Source organism: Anguilla rostrata, chromosome 10, assembly GCF_018555375.3.
Source record: "Anguilla rostrata isolate EN2019 chromosome 10, ASM1855537v3, whole genome shotgun sequence".
Lineage (NCBI taxonomy): Eukaryota > Metazoa > Chordata > Actinopteri > Anguilliformes > Anguillidae > Anguilla > Anguilla rostrata.
Genome location: NC_057942.1, coordinates 17,466,113 through 17,482,655, shown reverse-complemented (window position 1 = coordinate 17,482,655; position 16,543 = coordinate 17,466,113). Strand labels below are relative to the sequence as shown.

Here is a 16,543-nt window from a genome sequence, read left to right as displayed (position 1 = left end):
TTAGGTGCATTTTAGTAACATTTTCACTTTCAGAGCATCAATGAAAACAGCTCATTTTAGTTTGTCTAGCTAGTTTGTCATTTCAATTTGGCAGCACAAGAACTCTGTCAATGTCATGCTACCTTCGTTTGGCTTGTCGCTTTTGATTTAACCTGTTCGTCCCTTACTTTCTTGCCTTTCTCATCAGATGAGACATTTTGTGCAGGCGTTCAGTCTGATTTCATGGAATACTGTTTTAATTTGGCTGGTCTTTTCTGAGCATCTTGTGACAGTTGCAATGGGGAAAGGTACTGAAGATGAGCAGAGTTCAGTTTTTGCAGTGCTTTTTTGTGACACTGGTTATGGTGCCTGCACGAGGAACAGCGCTCCTCAGTCCTGGTCCTGGAGAGCCACAAGGTCCACTAGATTTTGTTGTTACACTTGAGCACTACAGCAATTGATCAATTAAAGCAGTTGATTACCGAGTAAACTTGGGTCACCTGGTTTTTTTGGGTCTCGGTTGATCTTATGGCTGAAATAAAAACCAGGGGCTTATTCCAGTTGCTTATTTTATCCGTCCTTGCTGCCTTTCCTTGCCTCCTTTCCTAGTATGGATGGCCAAACGGATCAAAAATATGTGAAACTGATGCCTGTAATGATGCCTGGAATCACGCGTTGTCAACATATTGTGGGTTCGTTTTCAATGCGTTGGCAACACGTCATTTCAGACGTCAATACTAGGAAAGGATGCAAGGAAAGGAAGCAAGGATGGATAAAATAAGAGATTGGAATGAGCCCCTGCAGTCCCTATGGCTGCACTTGGGACACCTGCTCCTTTTCAGGCAGGGAACCCTGCGCACAGACTGACAGGTCTATTTAGGCAAGAGCAGAAGAGCGTATTCTGATTATTGGGAGAGGCAGCATGCGGAGGCAGAGGGGTAATGCTGAGTGTCGCCCCCTGCAGGAGAGGGAGCTGGCGCAGCTACTGGGGCAGAAGAGGAAGGAGGAGCATCTGAGCGCAGACGTGCAGAGGCTGCAGGACCAGAGAGCGGACCTGGAGGAGGAGCTGCAGGAGCTACGACGGGCCGTCAGCCGAATGCGCAGACGCAGGTGACTCTCGGCTCTGACCTCTGATCTCTTCCTCTATACAGTGTGTATACATATATGTGTATATATATATATATATATAATTTATTTTTTTGCTTTTAGCGAAGGTCCTTGCTGCGTGCTATAGTATCACCAGAATCAGCATCGGTAGATTTGACTGCGACGTGAAGCGGTCATCTGCATAAAAATTTAAGCTCACGCCACATTTGCAGTTTTACAATTTTTTAATCTAGGCATTTGGCGGACACTTCTAACAAAGCAACATTTGAAATGTTCATTTATCTAGATAAACAAATGCCAGTAGAGCTAGACATAAAGTTAAAGTTACATCGAACTCACCCAGGATCTGGGTAATTCTTCAAGGGTCTGAGGACAGGTCCTTGTGGAACACCGCAGAGAGGGGGCTTTGTATATCTGATGTAATACCTAACGTGTGCTCTCTCCTCAGGGAGTCTCTGGTGGGCAGTGGGAACTCCTTGGTGGAGGAGGTGCAGGAGTCCCTGCGGCAGCAGGGGGAGGCGCTGGAGGAGGTGGAGTGCGTGGAGGAGACGCTGCTCCGCCGGCGGGCCGAGCTGAGGGAGGCCGACAGACTGCTGCTGGAGGCTGAGAGCGACCTGAAGGACACCAGGGCAAAGGTGAGCGCTGGCCTCCCCTCATCCCTCCATCCAGCCTTTCCTCAGTCAGGAACATGCTGAACCATCCCTTAAACATCGCTTCAGTCTCACGCATCTGAAAACTCCTCCAGACAATGAAGTCCAAAGAGGATGGGTTGTAATGAACAGCCTTTTTCACTGTTTGTCAGTTTGGGCCGTGACACACAGATGTGGGCTTTTTTGTTGTTCGGGCTGTGGCAGACAGATGTGCAGATGTTGGTTTTGTGTTTTGGCTGTGGCAGACAGATGTGGGTTTTCTGTTGATTGGGCTGTGGCAGACAGATGTGCATTCACCATTTTTGCTACAGACCAAAGAGATCCTGCAGCGCTACGGCAAGGCTCAGCAACGCGTGGGAGACACGGAGCTAGAGCTGGAGGAACTGGAGAAGCGCGCTCAGGACAGCGCCACCCAGCTGGTGGAGGCCAACCTGCAGCTCAGGTACACAGCACCCAAGCCTGGCGCTACACCCTGCTTACTGTGAAGCTCCACCTCAGGGCAGTGCTCAGTAAAAAAGATACCTGTAAATGTTTTACCTGGGATGCAAGGTAACAGTAGCACTCCACCATTAACGGTCTGAAGGGAGACTGGTGGGTTAGATATCAGAGTAAAGGAAAGTTTGCCAAATAGAAGTGTGTGAAATGGCGGGCGGTGCTGGAAAGAAGACAGACAAGACAGACAGATCAGTCCTTATGAGTTTTTTGTGATTCTTCTTCTCCTCTCAGGACCTTGCAAGAGGAGGTGCAGGAGCTACGGAGACAAAGAGTGGAGGAGGAGCAAACTCTGCAGGAGGTGGAGGAGGTGGTGGAATCCCAGGATGCTTTGTTCCAGGACCTTAGCAGTAAAGTACAGACTGCTACAGAGAGGTGAGTGGATTTTGGGCCAAAGTGACATAACCTTTGAATACATTAGACGTACAGCACCTTTGGACTATGTTACAGCGCTAATGATTGGTATTAAATACACGTTCTTGGTTGAAAATTGTTTATAATCTGTTGTTTTTTTTACCATGACAGTGCTAAATTTAATGACAAGCTGACAATGCTCTAATGTTCAGAACAGGTTTAAGGGACTTTAATTCAATGAAATGTAATTCAGTGATGGGAAAACTTTTTTTTTTCTTCTGAATGTGCTAAAATTCACTACATTGTTTTACAAAACAGAGGGCGGTTGGAATCTAATTTTAGGCCTTGAACATGCATAAATTGTTAGCTGACATTTGGAAATGTTTTCTTTGCCAGCTCCCCCTTTGTCTTTCTGTAAGTAGCAATGCATGCTGGGATGCAGATTAGCTCCTCCTTCGGTTTAGTATGTTGCTCTGCGTGCGTTTGGCCACAGGCTGGAGGCCCTGCAGAGCGAGCTGGACCAGGCCGAGAGCAGAGAGGCTCGGCACCTGGAGACCCTGAGAGAGGCAGAGAGCATGCTGGGACAGCGCAGGAGCGAGTTGGATGCACTCACGACCAGGGTAATTCATTGGTTAATGTATGAAGTATGCTCACGCATGTGTATACTTATCTGAAGCAGCAGGCGTGTGCTGGCCATTCCTGTCTGTCACGGGAAAGCGAGACGAGGTTCCGCTGCATTGTGGGAAAGCGAGGTGGGGGGTTCTCAGCAAGCGGCCAAAACCAGACTTCGTTTTTGAAGCTCATTTCCTGGTCTTGTTGTTCCTGGTTGCTCTCTAGCGCCACTACGGTTGGCTCCAGTATAGGTGTTTTCATATCCGGTTTCCATGTAAGTCTACGGTACAAATGCAGTCAAAATACAAAGTCAATCATTTTTTCTCCTGAGAACAAATAGTCACAATGTGTGTATTTTATTCGTCTTATGACTGTCCATGGGTTGATTTCATGATTTATTGTGTCATTTGGGCACTGTTATAATATTTGTTGTGGACCAATGAGGTACAGTTTACGTCACTTCCTGATTACTGCGAAGGACTACGCTACAGTAGGGGCTACAGTCTATGGTTCTCAGTCATGGTCAGAAAGCAAGGTGGCTTTCCAGTGCATTTCGGGAAAGGGACGCAGGATTGCGGTGCGTTATGAGAAATCTTGGGAAGGTTTTTATGGGACATAATTTGGGTTCTGGCACTCTGCTTGTGGATGTGGCTCTAACTGGGGTGACTAGATGACACGGGAATAAATCTGTGACAACCGTGTGATGTAGTTGTAGACTGCGAACCCTTGGGGTGGGGGCTTAGAGATTGCCATCACGGACTGGGGAGGGGGGTTTCAAGTCAGAACTTTGGGTACATTCACTCTAATTATCGAGACAAATGCTGATAAATCGGGACTGTCTCCGTTGAATCAGTCACTGTAGCTCTAACGAGTCTGGTTGCAATGCAGGTGGCCCAGCAGCAGGAGGAATTAGCCGTCCTGAACAGGAAGCTTGGGCAGAGGCGCGAAGAAGACCGCCTCCTGCAGGAGAGTGGGGAGCAGCGTAGGAGGAGCCTGGTGGAGGTGCTGAAGCAGGGAGAGGAGGAGGTGCAGGATCTGCAGAGGAACATTAAGGTAAGAAGTTCTGTACCTCAACAAGAGCCCATGTCTGTTTCCAAGGCAACGTTGTGCTTGTTATTCCTGCTGCTTCAGTCGTGGAAATGATGTTCTAATTAGTTTCAGACCATCATTAAGCAGAGATAAATTGCATTCTTTTTGTTACTGTTCACTGAATAGCAAATTACACCAAGCAGTACATTTTAATAAGCAAAATCATTAATAAATAGACTGTGCAATTCCTCCGACTCCTTAGCTGTCTCCAAGGTTAAAAGGCATTTTATAGTTAGGCGATGTATGCTACATTGTCATCAACATTCCATTATCGCTTGACTTTCATATTGAACGCTGTCGCTCATAAAATGTATAAACACGTAACCGATAAAAACGCAGCACTGAAGTGGAGTCATTAATGGCATCTTTGTAGTCTGTACAGTCGGCATCATAAAGGCATGGAAACATTGTAATTGTGTTTATCAAACTCTCAACAAATGTGTGGTCTCCCATTTTATTTATTTTAAGGTTAGGCTAGCTGATGACTTTATACTTTGCGAAAGGTAATTACGGGAGATGAGAACGTTCTACAACAATATTGTCATGACTACTGAGCCAGCGATGGGGTCAGAGTTCAATACAGTTTAAGTCTCAGCGGTGGGCACAATGGTGATAACGAAGACTGCAAATTGTCTGTTGCTCTTGTATAAACTAAAAGTCGTTGCGACCAACCATCAAATGCCATACTTGCCGGTGGCAACGATCACACATCGCCCAACTGTAAACTGGCCTTAAGCCTCCTGTGTCAGCGGGGGTGCGCAGTGTCCTCTATTGCTGGCGGTGAGCTGATAGGTGGCCTCTCTGCCCCCATCTCAGGAGTTGCGGGCGGACCTGGCGACCCTCAGCGCCCTGAAGGGGGAGCTGGATTCCCAGGTGGTGGAGCAGAGGGCCGGGGCGAGCCTCGCCAAACAGGAGGCGGAGCGCGAGGAGGAGACCCTGCGGAGCGTCCTGGCCCAGATCAGCAAACACAAAGCTGGTGAGGACCCGCGCTGTTGCTCCTCAAGAGTCTGACGGCTGCTGCAGCGATGTGCTGATGTACGAGTTCACCTTACAGCTGCACTGCGCTCAGACTGAGAGAGCTCTTACCTCAGTACTCTAAAACTACCACTAACCTTACTCAGCTCAGACTGAGACAGCTCTTACCTCAGTACTCTAAAACTACCACTGCCCTAACTCAGCTCAGACTGAGACAGCTCTTACCTCAGTACTCTAAAACTACCACTAACCTTACTCAGCTCAGAGTGAGACAGCTCTTACCTCAGTACACTAAAACTACCACTAACCTTACTCAGCTCAGAGTGAGACAGCTCTTACCTCAGTACACTAAAACTACCACTACCCTAACCCAGCTCAGACTGAGAGAGCTCTTACCTCAGTACTCTAAAACTACCACTGCCCTAACTCAGCTCAGACTGAGACTGCTCTTACCTCAGTACTCTAAAACTACCACTAACCTTACTCAGCTCAGAGTGAGACAGCTCTTACCTCAGTACACTAAAACTACCACTGCCCTAACTCAGCTCAGACTGAGACAGCTCATACCTCAGTACACTAAAACTACCACTGCCCTAACTCAGCTCAGACTGAGACAGCTCATACCTCAGTACTCTAAAACTACCACTACCCTAACCCAGCTCAGACTGAGAGAGCTCATACCTCAGTACTCTAAAACTACCACTAACCTTACTCAGCTCAGAGTGAGACAGCTCTTACCTCAGTACACTAAAACTACCACTGCCCTAACTCAGCTCAGACTGAGACAGCTCATACCTCAGTACTCTAAAACTACCACTACCCTAACTCAGCTCAGAGTGAGACAGCACATACCTCAGTACTCTAAAACTACCACTGCCCTAACTCAGCTCAGACTGAGACAGCTCTTACCTCAGTACTCTAAAACTACCACTGCCCTAACTCAGCTCAGACTGAGACAGCTCTTACCTCATTATATTACTCTAAAACTACCACTGCCCTAACTCAGCTCAGACTGAGACAGCTCTTACCTCATTACTGTAAAACTACCAATGCCCTAACTCAGCTCAGTCTGTCACAGCTCTTACCTCATTACTGTAAAACTACCACTGCCCTAACTCAGCTCAGACTGAGACAGCTCTTACCTCATTATATTACTCTAAAACTACCACTGCCCTAACTCGGCTCAGACCGAGACAGCTCTTACCTCATTACACTAAAACTACCACTGCCCTAACTCAGCTCAGACTGAGACAGCTCATACCTCAGTACTCTAAAACTACCACTACCCTAACTCAGCTCAGACTGAGACAGCTTTTACCTCAGTACTCTAAAACTACCACTGCCCTAACTCAGCTCAGAATGAGACAGCTCTTACCTCATTACTGTAAAACTACCACTGCCCTAACTCAGCTCAGAGTGAGAGAGCTCATACCTCAGTACTCTAAAACTACCACTGCCCTAACTCAGCTCAGAGTGAAACAGCTCTTACCTCAGTACTCTAAAACTACCACTGCCCTAACTCAGCTCAGACTGAGACTGCTCTTACCTCAGTACTCTAAAACTACCACTGCCCTAACTCAGCTCAGACTGAGACTGCTCTTACCTCAGTACTCTAAAACTACCACTGCCCTAACTCAGCTCAAACTGAGACTGCTCTTACCTCATTACTCTAAAACTACCACTACCCTTACTCAGCTCAGAATGAGACAGCTCTTACCTCATTACTGTAAAACTACCACTGCCCTAACTCAGCTCAGAGTGAGAGAGCTCATACCTCAGTACTCTAAAACTACCACTGCCCTAACTCAGCTCAGAGTGAAACAGCTCTTACCCCAGTACTCTAAAACTACCACTGCCCTAACTCAGCTCAGACTGAGACTGCTCTTACCTCATTACTCTAAAACTACCACTACCCTTACTCAGCTCAGACTGAGACAGCTCTTACCTCATTACTCTAAAACTACCACTGCCCTAACTCAGCTCAGACTGAGACATCTCTTACCTCATTACACTAAAACTACCACTGCCCTAACTCAGCTCAGACCGAGACAGCTCTTACCTCATTACACTAAAACTACCACTGCCCTAACTCAGCTCAGACTGAGACTGCTCTTACCTCATTACTCTAAAACTACCAATGCCCTAACTCGGCTCAGACTGAGACAGCTCTTACCTCATTACTCTAAAACTACCACTGACCTAACTCAGCTCAGACTGAGACAGCTCTTACCTCATTATATTACAGGGTTCCCACTCGTCCTGGAAAACCTTGAAAACCTGGAAATTTATCGACTAGTTTTCCAGTCATGGAAAACACCTGGAAAATGAGAAAATGTACAGAATGTCCTGGAAATATTTATGAGGTCCTGGAAAAGTGTAGGCTAGGCTATAAGGCAAGCTAAACAGTATATTTCGAGCTTAGATTGCATATTTTTCTGTATTTTTTCTGTATTTCTCCCCGCTTTTTTAATTTTTATTAGCTGCTGAGATTACACGGCAGCACAAAGTTTAGAATGGTTATGGTACTTCCTTACCTCATTATATTACTCTAAAACTACCACTACCCCTACTCAGCTACCAAAACTACCAATGCCCTAACTCAGCTCAGGCTGAGACAGCTCTTACCTCATTATATTACTCTAAAACTACGCTGTGTTTTTACCCCTCCCAGAGCTGAAGTACATGCTGGAGATGGTGGAGCTTGAGACCAGCGAGCTGGAGGGGGTGAAACTGCAGCACGAGCAGCGCCTGGACCAGCTGGAACAGAGCCAGGAGTCCCTGCTGCAGGTACACATCTGGGGGCGCGGGGCCAGGAGTCCCTGCTGCAGGTACACATCTGGGGGCGCGGGGCCAGGAGTCCCTGCTGCAGGTACACATCTAGGGGGGCGGAGCCAGGAGTCTCTGCTGCAGGTACACATCTAGGGGGGCGGGGCCAGGAGTACCTGCTGCAGGTACACATGGGGGGCGGGGCCAGGAGTCCCTGCTGCAGGTACACATCGGGGGGGCGGGACCAGGAGTCCCTGCTGCAGGTACACATCTGGGGGGCGGGCCAGGAGTCCCTGCTGCAGGTACACATCTGGGGGGGTGGAGCCAGGAGTCCCTGCTGCAGGTACACATATAGGGGGGGGGGGGGCAGGAGTCTTTTGGCTCTGAATAACTCTACTAAGACTTTTGTCCAATCAGATTTTATCCAATTGAAAATAATTACAATTAGTCTGGTGGCTTCTTAATTCATGAAATACCCCCTTAGTTGAAGCACAACACCTTGTGCTCCTACTACAAGCTCATTAGTCTGTCTCAATCGCTAAAACTTAACTGACCCTTTGTCAACCCCCACCCAAGTTTCCATAGAAAATACATTGAGAGGACCCGTCTTTTACATTTACTTGTATTTGTACATACTTTATCAAATTGAAGGGTCAATTTCAACTATTCATATTGTATTATATGTGTTAGGTATGTACGTGCGTGATATATTTAATCCAGTGTGCGACTGAAGTATTTAATCCTGAGTGTGAAGTTGATGTTTTTTTTTTTTGTCCATCTTGTGTAGTTGAATTGTTTAATCCAATGTGTGCGGCCATTTTAGGCACCTGACTCGAGGTGTCCTGCCCCTCTCTACCCAGGTGCGGGTGGAGCTGGAGAAGCTGGCCCAGGTGGCGCAGCAGCAGCGGGCGGAGGGCGAGCGGCAGAGGCGGCAGCTGGAGCAGGAGCGGGCGGAGCTGGAGGCCCTGCAGCTGGAGGCGGGCGGGGCCCGGGAGAGTGTGGAGGCTCAGCGGCGGGACAGGGCCGCCCGGGAGGAGCAGTGCAGGAACCTGGAGGCCAGGCGGGGCCACGCAGAGAGGTGGGGGTGGGGTCTAGGTCACAAAGAGAGCTGGGGATTGGGCGAGGTGATAAAGGGGGGTGGGGGGGGGGTGTTAAAGGAACATGAACACGTTTACAGGGTATTCACAGACAGCAGAGTGGAGTCCTCTCTCATATTGGGGGAGATCCATTTACATGAATGTAGACATGATACTTACCTGACCTGTTAGACAGCAGGCTTTGCTCTGATTGGGGGGATACTCGTTAAAACGTGTCATTTCATTAATAACAAAATAAAAAGGACATTCCGACACTCCCGCCGAGGTCTTGACCAGAGGTGCGATTCCCCCCCCCGCCCCCTCTGCATTTCAGGTGCCTGGCGACGGCCGAGGAGGGGGCGAGGGCCGCGGAGGCGGAGCTGACCCGGCTGGAGGCGGAGCTGGATCGGATGAAACGGGAGCACAGGCGCGCTCGCGGCGCGCGGCAGGAGACCAGTCGAGACGCCGCCTCAGCCCAGCGGCAGTTGGAAGGTTCCGGCGTGCGCCGCTCCCTCACGCGCCTCTCCACGCAGCACGGGCTTGAACAGACAGGATATCATTACATTACATTACATTACAGGCGTTTAGCAGACGCTCTTATCCAGAGCGACTTACACAACTTTTACATAGCATTTTACATGCAGGTTAAGTACCTTGCTCAAGGGTACAACGGCAGTGTCCTTACCCGGGAATCGAACCTGCGACCTTTCGGTTACAAGCGCAGTTCCTTACCCACCCACTCAGACACAGATACACAGATTTACACAGTTATCAGTGTGTAGAACTGCTAGCCTGACTGGTAGTAGAGCCGCAGACCCTTGGTTTGTTTAAATCTAGGGTTTCCATTGTTGATGTAGTTCTCGATACCCTCTGGAGTTTACAGAACATAAGCTAAGATTGGGCTAAATGGCTTGTGCTCCTCTTTAAAGTCCTCTTGTGTTCTTAATTCTGTATATGACTTTTGCATCAAGAGGACCAGAAAAACCTGGGAGTTGTAACCTGATTAAGCTATCTGAACATTTGTGCTATTTTAAAATTAAGAGTCACTAGATTAACTAATAAAGGACTAAACTGGGGTTCTGATCACTGTGCAGAGACGGGAAATGAATAATTTACAGCATTTAACGAAACAGCAGGTTTGTTAATGAGTGACTGCGCCTCCATAGATGAGCTGTAGGCATGATTATCTGTCAGACCCCCAGACACCCAAATCCATGCTTTTCTCCCAAAAACCAGTCAAGTACACTTATTCATTCCACTGTATGAAGTGGCTTCATTGAATTTGTACATGGGCAGAGCCCAGCCCCATGAAATGAAGTGTGTATTTGATACAATCTGATCTGATTATCTTCTTTGAGTGAATATTCAAATTAGCAAACCCAATTTTCCCCATACACTCACGGTGTTGCATGAAACTTCAGTGCTGTCTTTATAAATAATGATCTGGACTCTCATTGTCATGAGGGAACAGTTTATGATATCAGTGCATTTCCTCATGCAAGGCAGGGGTGCGGGGCTGCACTTCATGAACTTTCGACAAGAAAGAATAAAACTGGCTTTGTCTTTGCATTTTACCAATTGAAAAAGCATTTGAGATCCACTCCAAGTAATTGACTGGTGATCTTATGGTAGGATGTATGTGTGTCTGTTTCAGAGAAGAGGGAGGAGCTGAAGGGACTGCAGGAGACTCTGAGTGACGCCCGTCAGCAACTGCAGCAGGTGGAAGAGGTGGGTGATGGGCGGGGTCAGGGTGGAGCTATGAGAGAGACAAGGCAGAGCGGAGCAGGGTCTGTGCCACTGGCTTACACATGCTCTCTCATGTGCAGGAGGTAAGAGCAGCCACGAGTAGGCATGAGGAGCTCCTGGAGGAGCAGCACAGGCAGGAGGAGGAGCTGGAGAAAGGGGCAGAGAGGGCCCGTGAGGTCATGCACAGGGGGGAGGAGCTGGAGGCGGAGCTAGACAAGAAGCACGCCCGGCTACAGCAGCAGGAAAAGGTCAGAACGCTGCAGTGTGTTGACAGGCTAACAGCCAATCAAAACCTGCAGACAAACCATTTAATGCCCAGCACTGCAAATTTACACACAGGCATCACAGACCACTGACCAATCAAAAACCTGAAGACTGATGGCACTCAGATCTAAACCAGCCACAGGCCAATAATAACTGCCAATGACATCACTTCTATGACATCACCCATTCCCTGCCCTGGGTCGAATTAGACATTACATGGGGTCACCTGTGGCCATGACAGCTGCCTAAAGAACATTTTCAGAGCTAATAGTCTACAACAACCTCCATTAATGTCCAGCAAGGCCACATGCAATTGTATTTAGGCAGCCAGTTCACTCCTCTTACAGGGGAGAATTCCTCTCTGATGGGGAGAATCGCGATAAGACTGGATACAAGATAAGTCTATTTATAACAGAATTAATGGTGCTCACTTTCTGCAAAGCTCCAACGTGAAATAATCCAAACCAGCTGGACGAGTAAGGGCTTGATCACAGATTTTTCTAGCGATTATATCAATCAAAGTTTTGCCAAAGTTGGCATAAGTCTCATAGAAAGAAACAGAGGTGGAGGAAGAGAGCACGTAGATGTCGCATTGATTGTTCAGTGCTGTAACATGCACTGTATTCCAGTCCCTGCAGGTGCTGCAGCAGGACGCTCTGGACACAGAGGAGCTGCGGGCGCAGAGGCTGCAGAAGCTGCAGTCCCAGCTGCAGGCGGTAGAGGGCGCCCTGGCGGAGCGCGGGGAGCAGCTGCAGCGGGCGGCGGCCAGCGCGTCGGGGGCCGAGGAGCGGAAGCGGCTGGGTGAGTTCCCCCCCCCCCCTTCACCGCGTCCGTTTGCCGCTGGGGGAGAGCTCTGAGGCTGAAACTCCGGCACCTTCCGTTCGCAGTTTTCCCCTCTCTGCCTTTTTATCGCTGTGGCCTTTGCCACCGATTGGGAAAAGAGTGTGGGGCATCTGCTCTTCTCTGAAGCACGTGCCACATGCCAATTCTCAGACTCGGGTAGTGCCGGAATCTCAAACTCAGATCCTAGAGGAGCTCAGTGTCTGCTGTTTTTTGATGTGTTCTGGAACTTAAGTGTGTAATTTAAGTCCCTGATTGGCTGAAGAGTCTGCACACCTTGTTTCCAAGGTCTAAATTGGCTGACGACTGAAAGGAAATCACAAAAACCAGCGGAGACTACGGCCTGCCAGGACTGGAGTTTGAGACCTCTGGGCTAGTGGATGTAAAATGAATGTTTCATTAGTTTATCGTGCAAAGATTGTCTGCAATTCCTATCATTCCACACGCAGACACACAAGAATCAAGGCCACAATGCAAATCTGTTCAAACAACAGTGAAGTGGACAGAAAGCCCCGTGAGGTTCACCTACAGTCAGCTACTGTAATTAGCCATTATGCACTCAGTGATGATTAATATCAGGCAGAACATGTTAAAAGCTCTAAATCCCATTAATGTATTTTTAGAGGTGGCAGCTTCTGTGGGTGTCAAAACATACTTACTGTATTGTTTGTTTGTGCGTGTGTGTGTGCGTACGGGTGTGTGTGTGTGTGTGTGTGTGTGTGTGTGCATACGTGCGTATGGGTGTGTTGTATGCGTGTGTGTGTGCGTACGTGCGTGTGGGTGTGTTGTATGCGTGTGTGTGTGCGTACGTGCGTATGGGTGTGTTGTATGCGTGTGTGTGTGCGTACGTGCGTATGGGTGTGTTGTATGCGTGTGTGCGTGTGTGCGCACGCACATACACCTCTGTGAGTGCAGGCCGGGAGCTCTCTGCTCGGGAGGAGGAGTTGGAGACTTTGCGGGGGGAGCTGGCAGACTGTCAGGAGGAGGTGCAGCATCTGCAGGAGGCGCTCCTCACGGAGAGGAGGGACGCGGAGAGGAGGCTCTCTGCGCTGAGGGTTCGAGGGCAAGCGGAGCGGGACGAGATGGAACAGGTGAGGGTTGTACACTGGGACTCAGAATGGGCAGAGGATTTAGTCAGATTTAGGGGGTAACGTGAATCCATCTAAGGTCTAGTATTTATATTCGTTCAGAGTAGGGGACAGAGAAAAGAGTGTGTGTTCAAACACTACACAACTTTCGATTATTAAATATCATAATCTCCCAATTCAAAGAGCAAACTGGTGGAATCAGCCTATTGTCAAAACTAACAAAAAGACTAGGCTGTTACCAGGGTGTCACTCAAGATTTGAGATTTGTAGTCATACCACCATTAATTGCATTACATTACATTCATTTAGAGGTTCATTTCGATGTTCTTGTCCAGGGTGACATACAATGTAGGGAAGAAAAGACACATGACATCAGAACTTACCTTTTCCACTGAACTCCGAAATTCCATAGTTTACAGAGGTTTATATTCACTGAGATATTTCACCCTTGGAATACCAAGAGGCATTTCTGCCACAGAAATGTGTGTGTGTTTGTGCTTGCGTTGTTGTGGTGTGTGATTGTAGTGTGTGTGTGTGTGTGCTTGCGTTGTTGTTGTGTGTGCTTGTAGCGTGTGTGTGTGTGTACGCGTGCTGTTGTGTGTGATTGTAGTGTGTGTGTGTGTGCATGCTGTTGTGTGTGATTATAGTGTGCGTGTGTGTGTGCGCGTGCTGTTGTGTGTGATTGTAGTGTGTGTCCGTGTGCTGTTGTGTGTGATTGTAGCGTGTGTGTGTGTGCGTGCTGCTGTGTGTGATTGTAGCGTGTGTCCGCGTGCTGTTGTGTGTGATTGTAGCGTGTGTGTCCGCGTGCTGTTGTGTGTGATTGTAGTGTGTGTGTGTGTGTGTGTGTGGGTGTGTGTGCGCGTGCTGTTGTGTGTGATTGTAGTGTGTGTGTGTGTGTGCGTGTGCTGTTGTGTGTGATTGTAGCGTGTGTCCGCGTGCTGTTGTGTGTGATTGTAGTGTGTGTGTGTGTGTGTGTGTGTGTGTGTGTGTGTGATGTGTGTGTGTGTGTGTGTGCGCGTGTTGTGTGTGATTGTAGCGTGTGTGTCGTGTGCTGTTGTGTGTGATTGTAGGTGTGTGTGTGTGTGTGTATGTGTGCGCGTGCTGTTGTGTGTGATTGTAGTGTGTGTGTGTGTGTGTGTGTGCGCGTGCTGTTGTGTGTGATTGTAGTGTGTGGTGTGTGTGTGTGTGCGCGTGCTGTTGTGTGTGATTGTAGTGTGTGTGTGTGTGTGTGTGTGCGCATGCTGTTGTGTGTGTTGTAGCGTGCGTGTTTGAGTTAGCGAAGGTATCGCTTCTCAGTCAGACTGTCTCTGTATCAGGAGCGGGTTCGGCTGCAGAGGGAGCTGGTTGCTGTGGATCAGGCCGCCAGAGAGAATCACCAGCGAGCCAAAGACCTGGAGGAGGAGCTCAACTGTGTGTCCCAGGAGCTCTTGGGACTCAGGGACAAGGTGCAGCACCGTCCCCCCGCACATCCAGACCCGTCCTCCTCTACAAACCTGCACCCCCAGACCTGTCCTCCCTCTACAAACCTGCACCCCCAGACCTGTCCTCCCTTACAATCACAACCTGCCCCTCTCAAACCTGACCACCTGCTCCCCTACAAACCTGCACCCCCAGACCTGTCCTCCCTCTACAAACCTGCACCCCCAAACCTGTCCTCCCTCTACAAACCTGCACCCCCAGACCTGTCCTCCCTCTACAAACCTGCACCCCCAGACCTGTCCTCCCTCTACAAACCTGCACCCCCAGACCTGTCCTCCCTCTACAAACCTGCACCCCCAGACCTGTCCTCCCTCTACAAACCTGCACCTCCAGACCTGTCCTCCCTCTACAAACCTGCACCCCCAGACCTGTCCTCCCTCTACAAACCTGCACCTCCAGACCTGTCCTCCCTCAACTACAAACACCTGCAACCCCCCACAACCTGCATGTCCTCCCCACTGCACTCAACTACACCTGCACCCCACGAATCCACTAAGGGCTCCCGCCAGACCGCTGGTCCTGCCGCGATCGTGAATCACCGGCGCCGCAACTCGTGCTTTTGATTGGCCTCCCGCAGCTGCGCAGTCAGGAGGAAGGGGAGACTCGGCGGCGGGGGATCAGAGAGGCCATGCGCTCCCTGAGGTCAGAGGTCAGGGCCGAGATCAGAGAGCTGGAGACGCCGCCCAGCGACGCCTCGGACACGGAGAGCCTCAAGGAGAACCATCCCCTCTTCACCCCCTCCCTGGGTAGGGTGGCCTTCAGCACCAAGGCAAGCAGCGTCCGCTTCTTACCAGATTCTCATTCTTTCAAGGTTTAAAATGAATGGAAACCACAAGGCGTTTACTAAAGCAGTGATCTCATGTATTTTAGATTTGAGACTTGCATCTTGGGGAATATTTTTTTGAAAGAGCAGTGGCTCTCATTGGACATGAGCTCCCATTGCTGCTCAACAGTTACCCATAAAGGAGGTCATTTGAAAGTGTATGCTTTTGAATTTGGAAACTCAAGGTTGTGAAAGCAAAGACAGATTTAACAAGACTAAATTTACTGGAGGTGTAATTTACTTTTAACCATCACTTACACAATATGCCATATCAAGTCATCAAAAATAAGGATCCCAACAAAAAAGGTATCTTCCAACAAAAGGAAAACTAAAATGTAATCCAGACTCTGCCCTTAGCAAAAAGTTAAAACACAAGCGCACCACTTCTTCTTTCCCATTGGGTCTTGTGTGACGTCCACTACAGAGTCCAAATCAGCTGTGGGTTATTTTAGAACTAGGTGAAAAACTGTAAGAAAGATTGCCACTTCCATGACTTTTTAGCTGTTACCAACAGCTGTCACTGTTATTCTTGAAGGCACTTCCTCTTCTGTTGACTTATGCATTTTATGAAAGTGCGTTTTATGAAGTCCTTTTTCCACTGCCTAACATGTACTAAAAAATTTAAACGTGTGAACTCACTGACCGTGGCGTTGTTTTCCAGAACGCACCATTTCCTTGACAAACGGGTTACAGTGCAAATTCATTTCAATGACATACATTCTTGCTGATGGTTTCGTGAAGTCGTTTACAAGATCACTAAATGTAAGAATATCATCATATCACAGCCAGTAGGTTCCATCACAGCCATTTCCTGGGGAATTTAGCGTGCAAGTACACTTTTATTGACTAGAAGTTGTCCCAAAACAACCGATTTGACTTGAAAGTACACCAAAAACGTCCTATCTGTGTGTGTGCACGCGTTTAGGATGAACAGTGGCGTGGAGAGGCGCTGAGAGAGAAGCTCCAGCAGCAAGAGGATCATCTGAAGGTACAGTAGGGCACAGACGGCCTTCGTCACAACATGAGGTGTCAACAAGCCCGAGAGGTTCATTTATCAATTTCATAAGGGAGAGCTGAACCGCATACATGCACACCCACATTTTGTTCTCGGTTTGCACATAGCTATTATGTCATTTGCTTTGTTTGTACAGTGTTACTACACTTCTGTAATGTTTTACATTTAGGGGTGGCGCCTATGTCATC

At 48.6% G+C, this 16,543-nt stretch overlaps 1 protein-coding gene across 6 annotated transcripts in view; it reads left to right on the top strand.

Annotated features, from left to right (window-relative positions):
- cntrl (centriolin) overlaps positions 1-16,543 on the top strand; it is a 43,269-nt gene that overhangs the window by 25,217 nt on the left and 1,509 nt on the right. For all 6 annotated transcript variants that reach the window (XM_064354535.1, XM_064354538.1, XM_064354534.1 and 3 more), the window contains 17 exons: positions 944-1,089; positions 1,535-1,721; positions 2,048-2,178; positions 2,463-2,603; positions 3,076-3,202; positions 4,083-4,247; positions 5,100-5,259; positions 7,930-8,045; positions 8,885-9,102; positions 9,435-9,592; positions 10,755-10,828; positions 10,927-11,094; positions 11,740-11,911; positions 12,866-13,041; positions 14,355-14,483; positions 15,095-15,286; positions 16,266-16,328. In XM_064354535.1, coding sequence (XP_064210605.1) covers positions 944-1,089; positions 1,535-1,721; positions 2,048-2,178; positions 2,463-2,603; positions 3,076-3,202; positions 4,083-4,247; positions 5,100-5,259; positions 7,930-8,045; positions 8,885-9,102; positions 9,435-9,592; positions 10,755-10,828; positions 10,927-11,094; positions 11,740-11,911; positions 12,866-13,041; positions 14,355-14,483; positions 15,095-15,286; positions 16,266-16,328 — 2,523 coding nt within the window. The remainder of the gene's footprint in view (positions 1-943; positions 1,090-1,534; positions 1,722-2,047; positions 2,179-2,462; positions 2,604-3,075; positions 3,203-4,082; positions 4,248-5,099; positions 5,260-7,929; positions 8,046-8,884; positions 9,103-9,434; positions 9,593-10,754; positions 10,829-10,926; positions 11,095-11,739; positions 11,912-12,865; positions 13,042-14,354; positions 14,484-15,094; positions 15,287-16,265; positions 16,329-16,543) is intronic.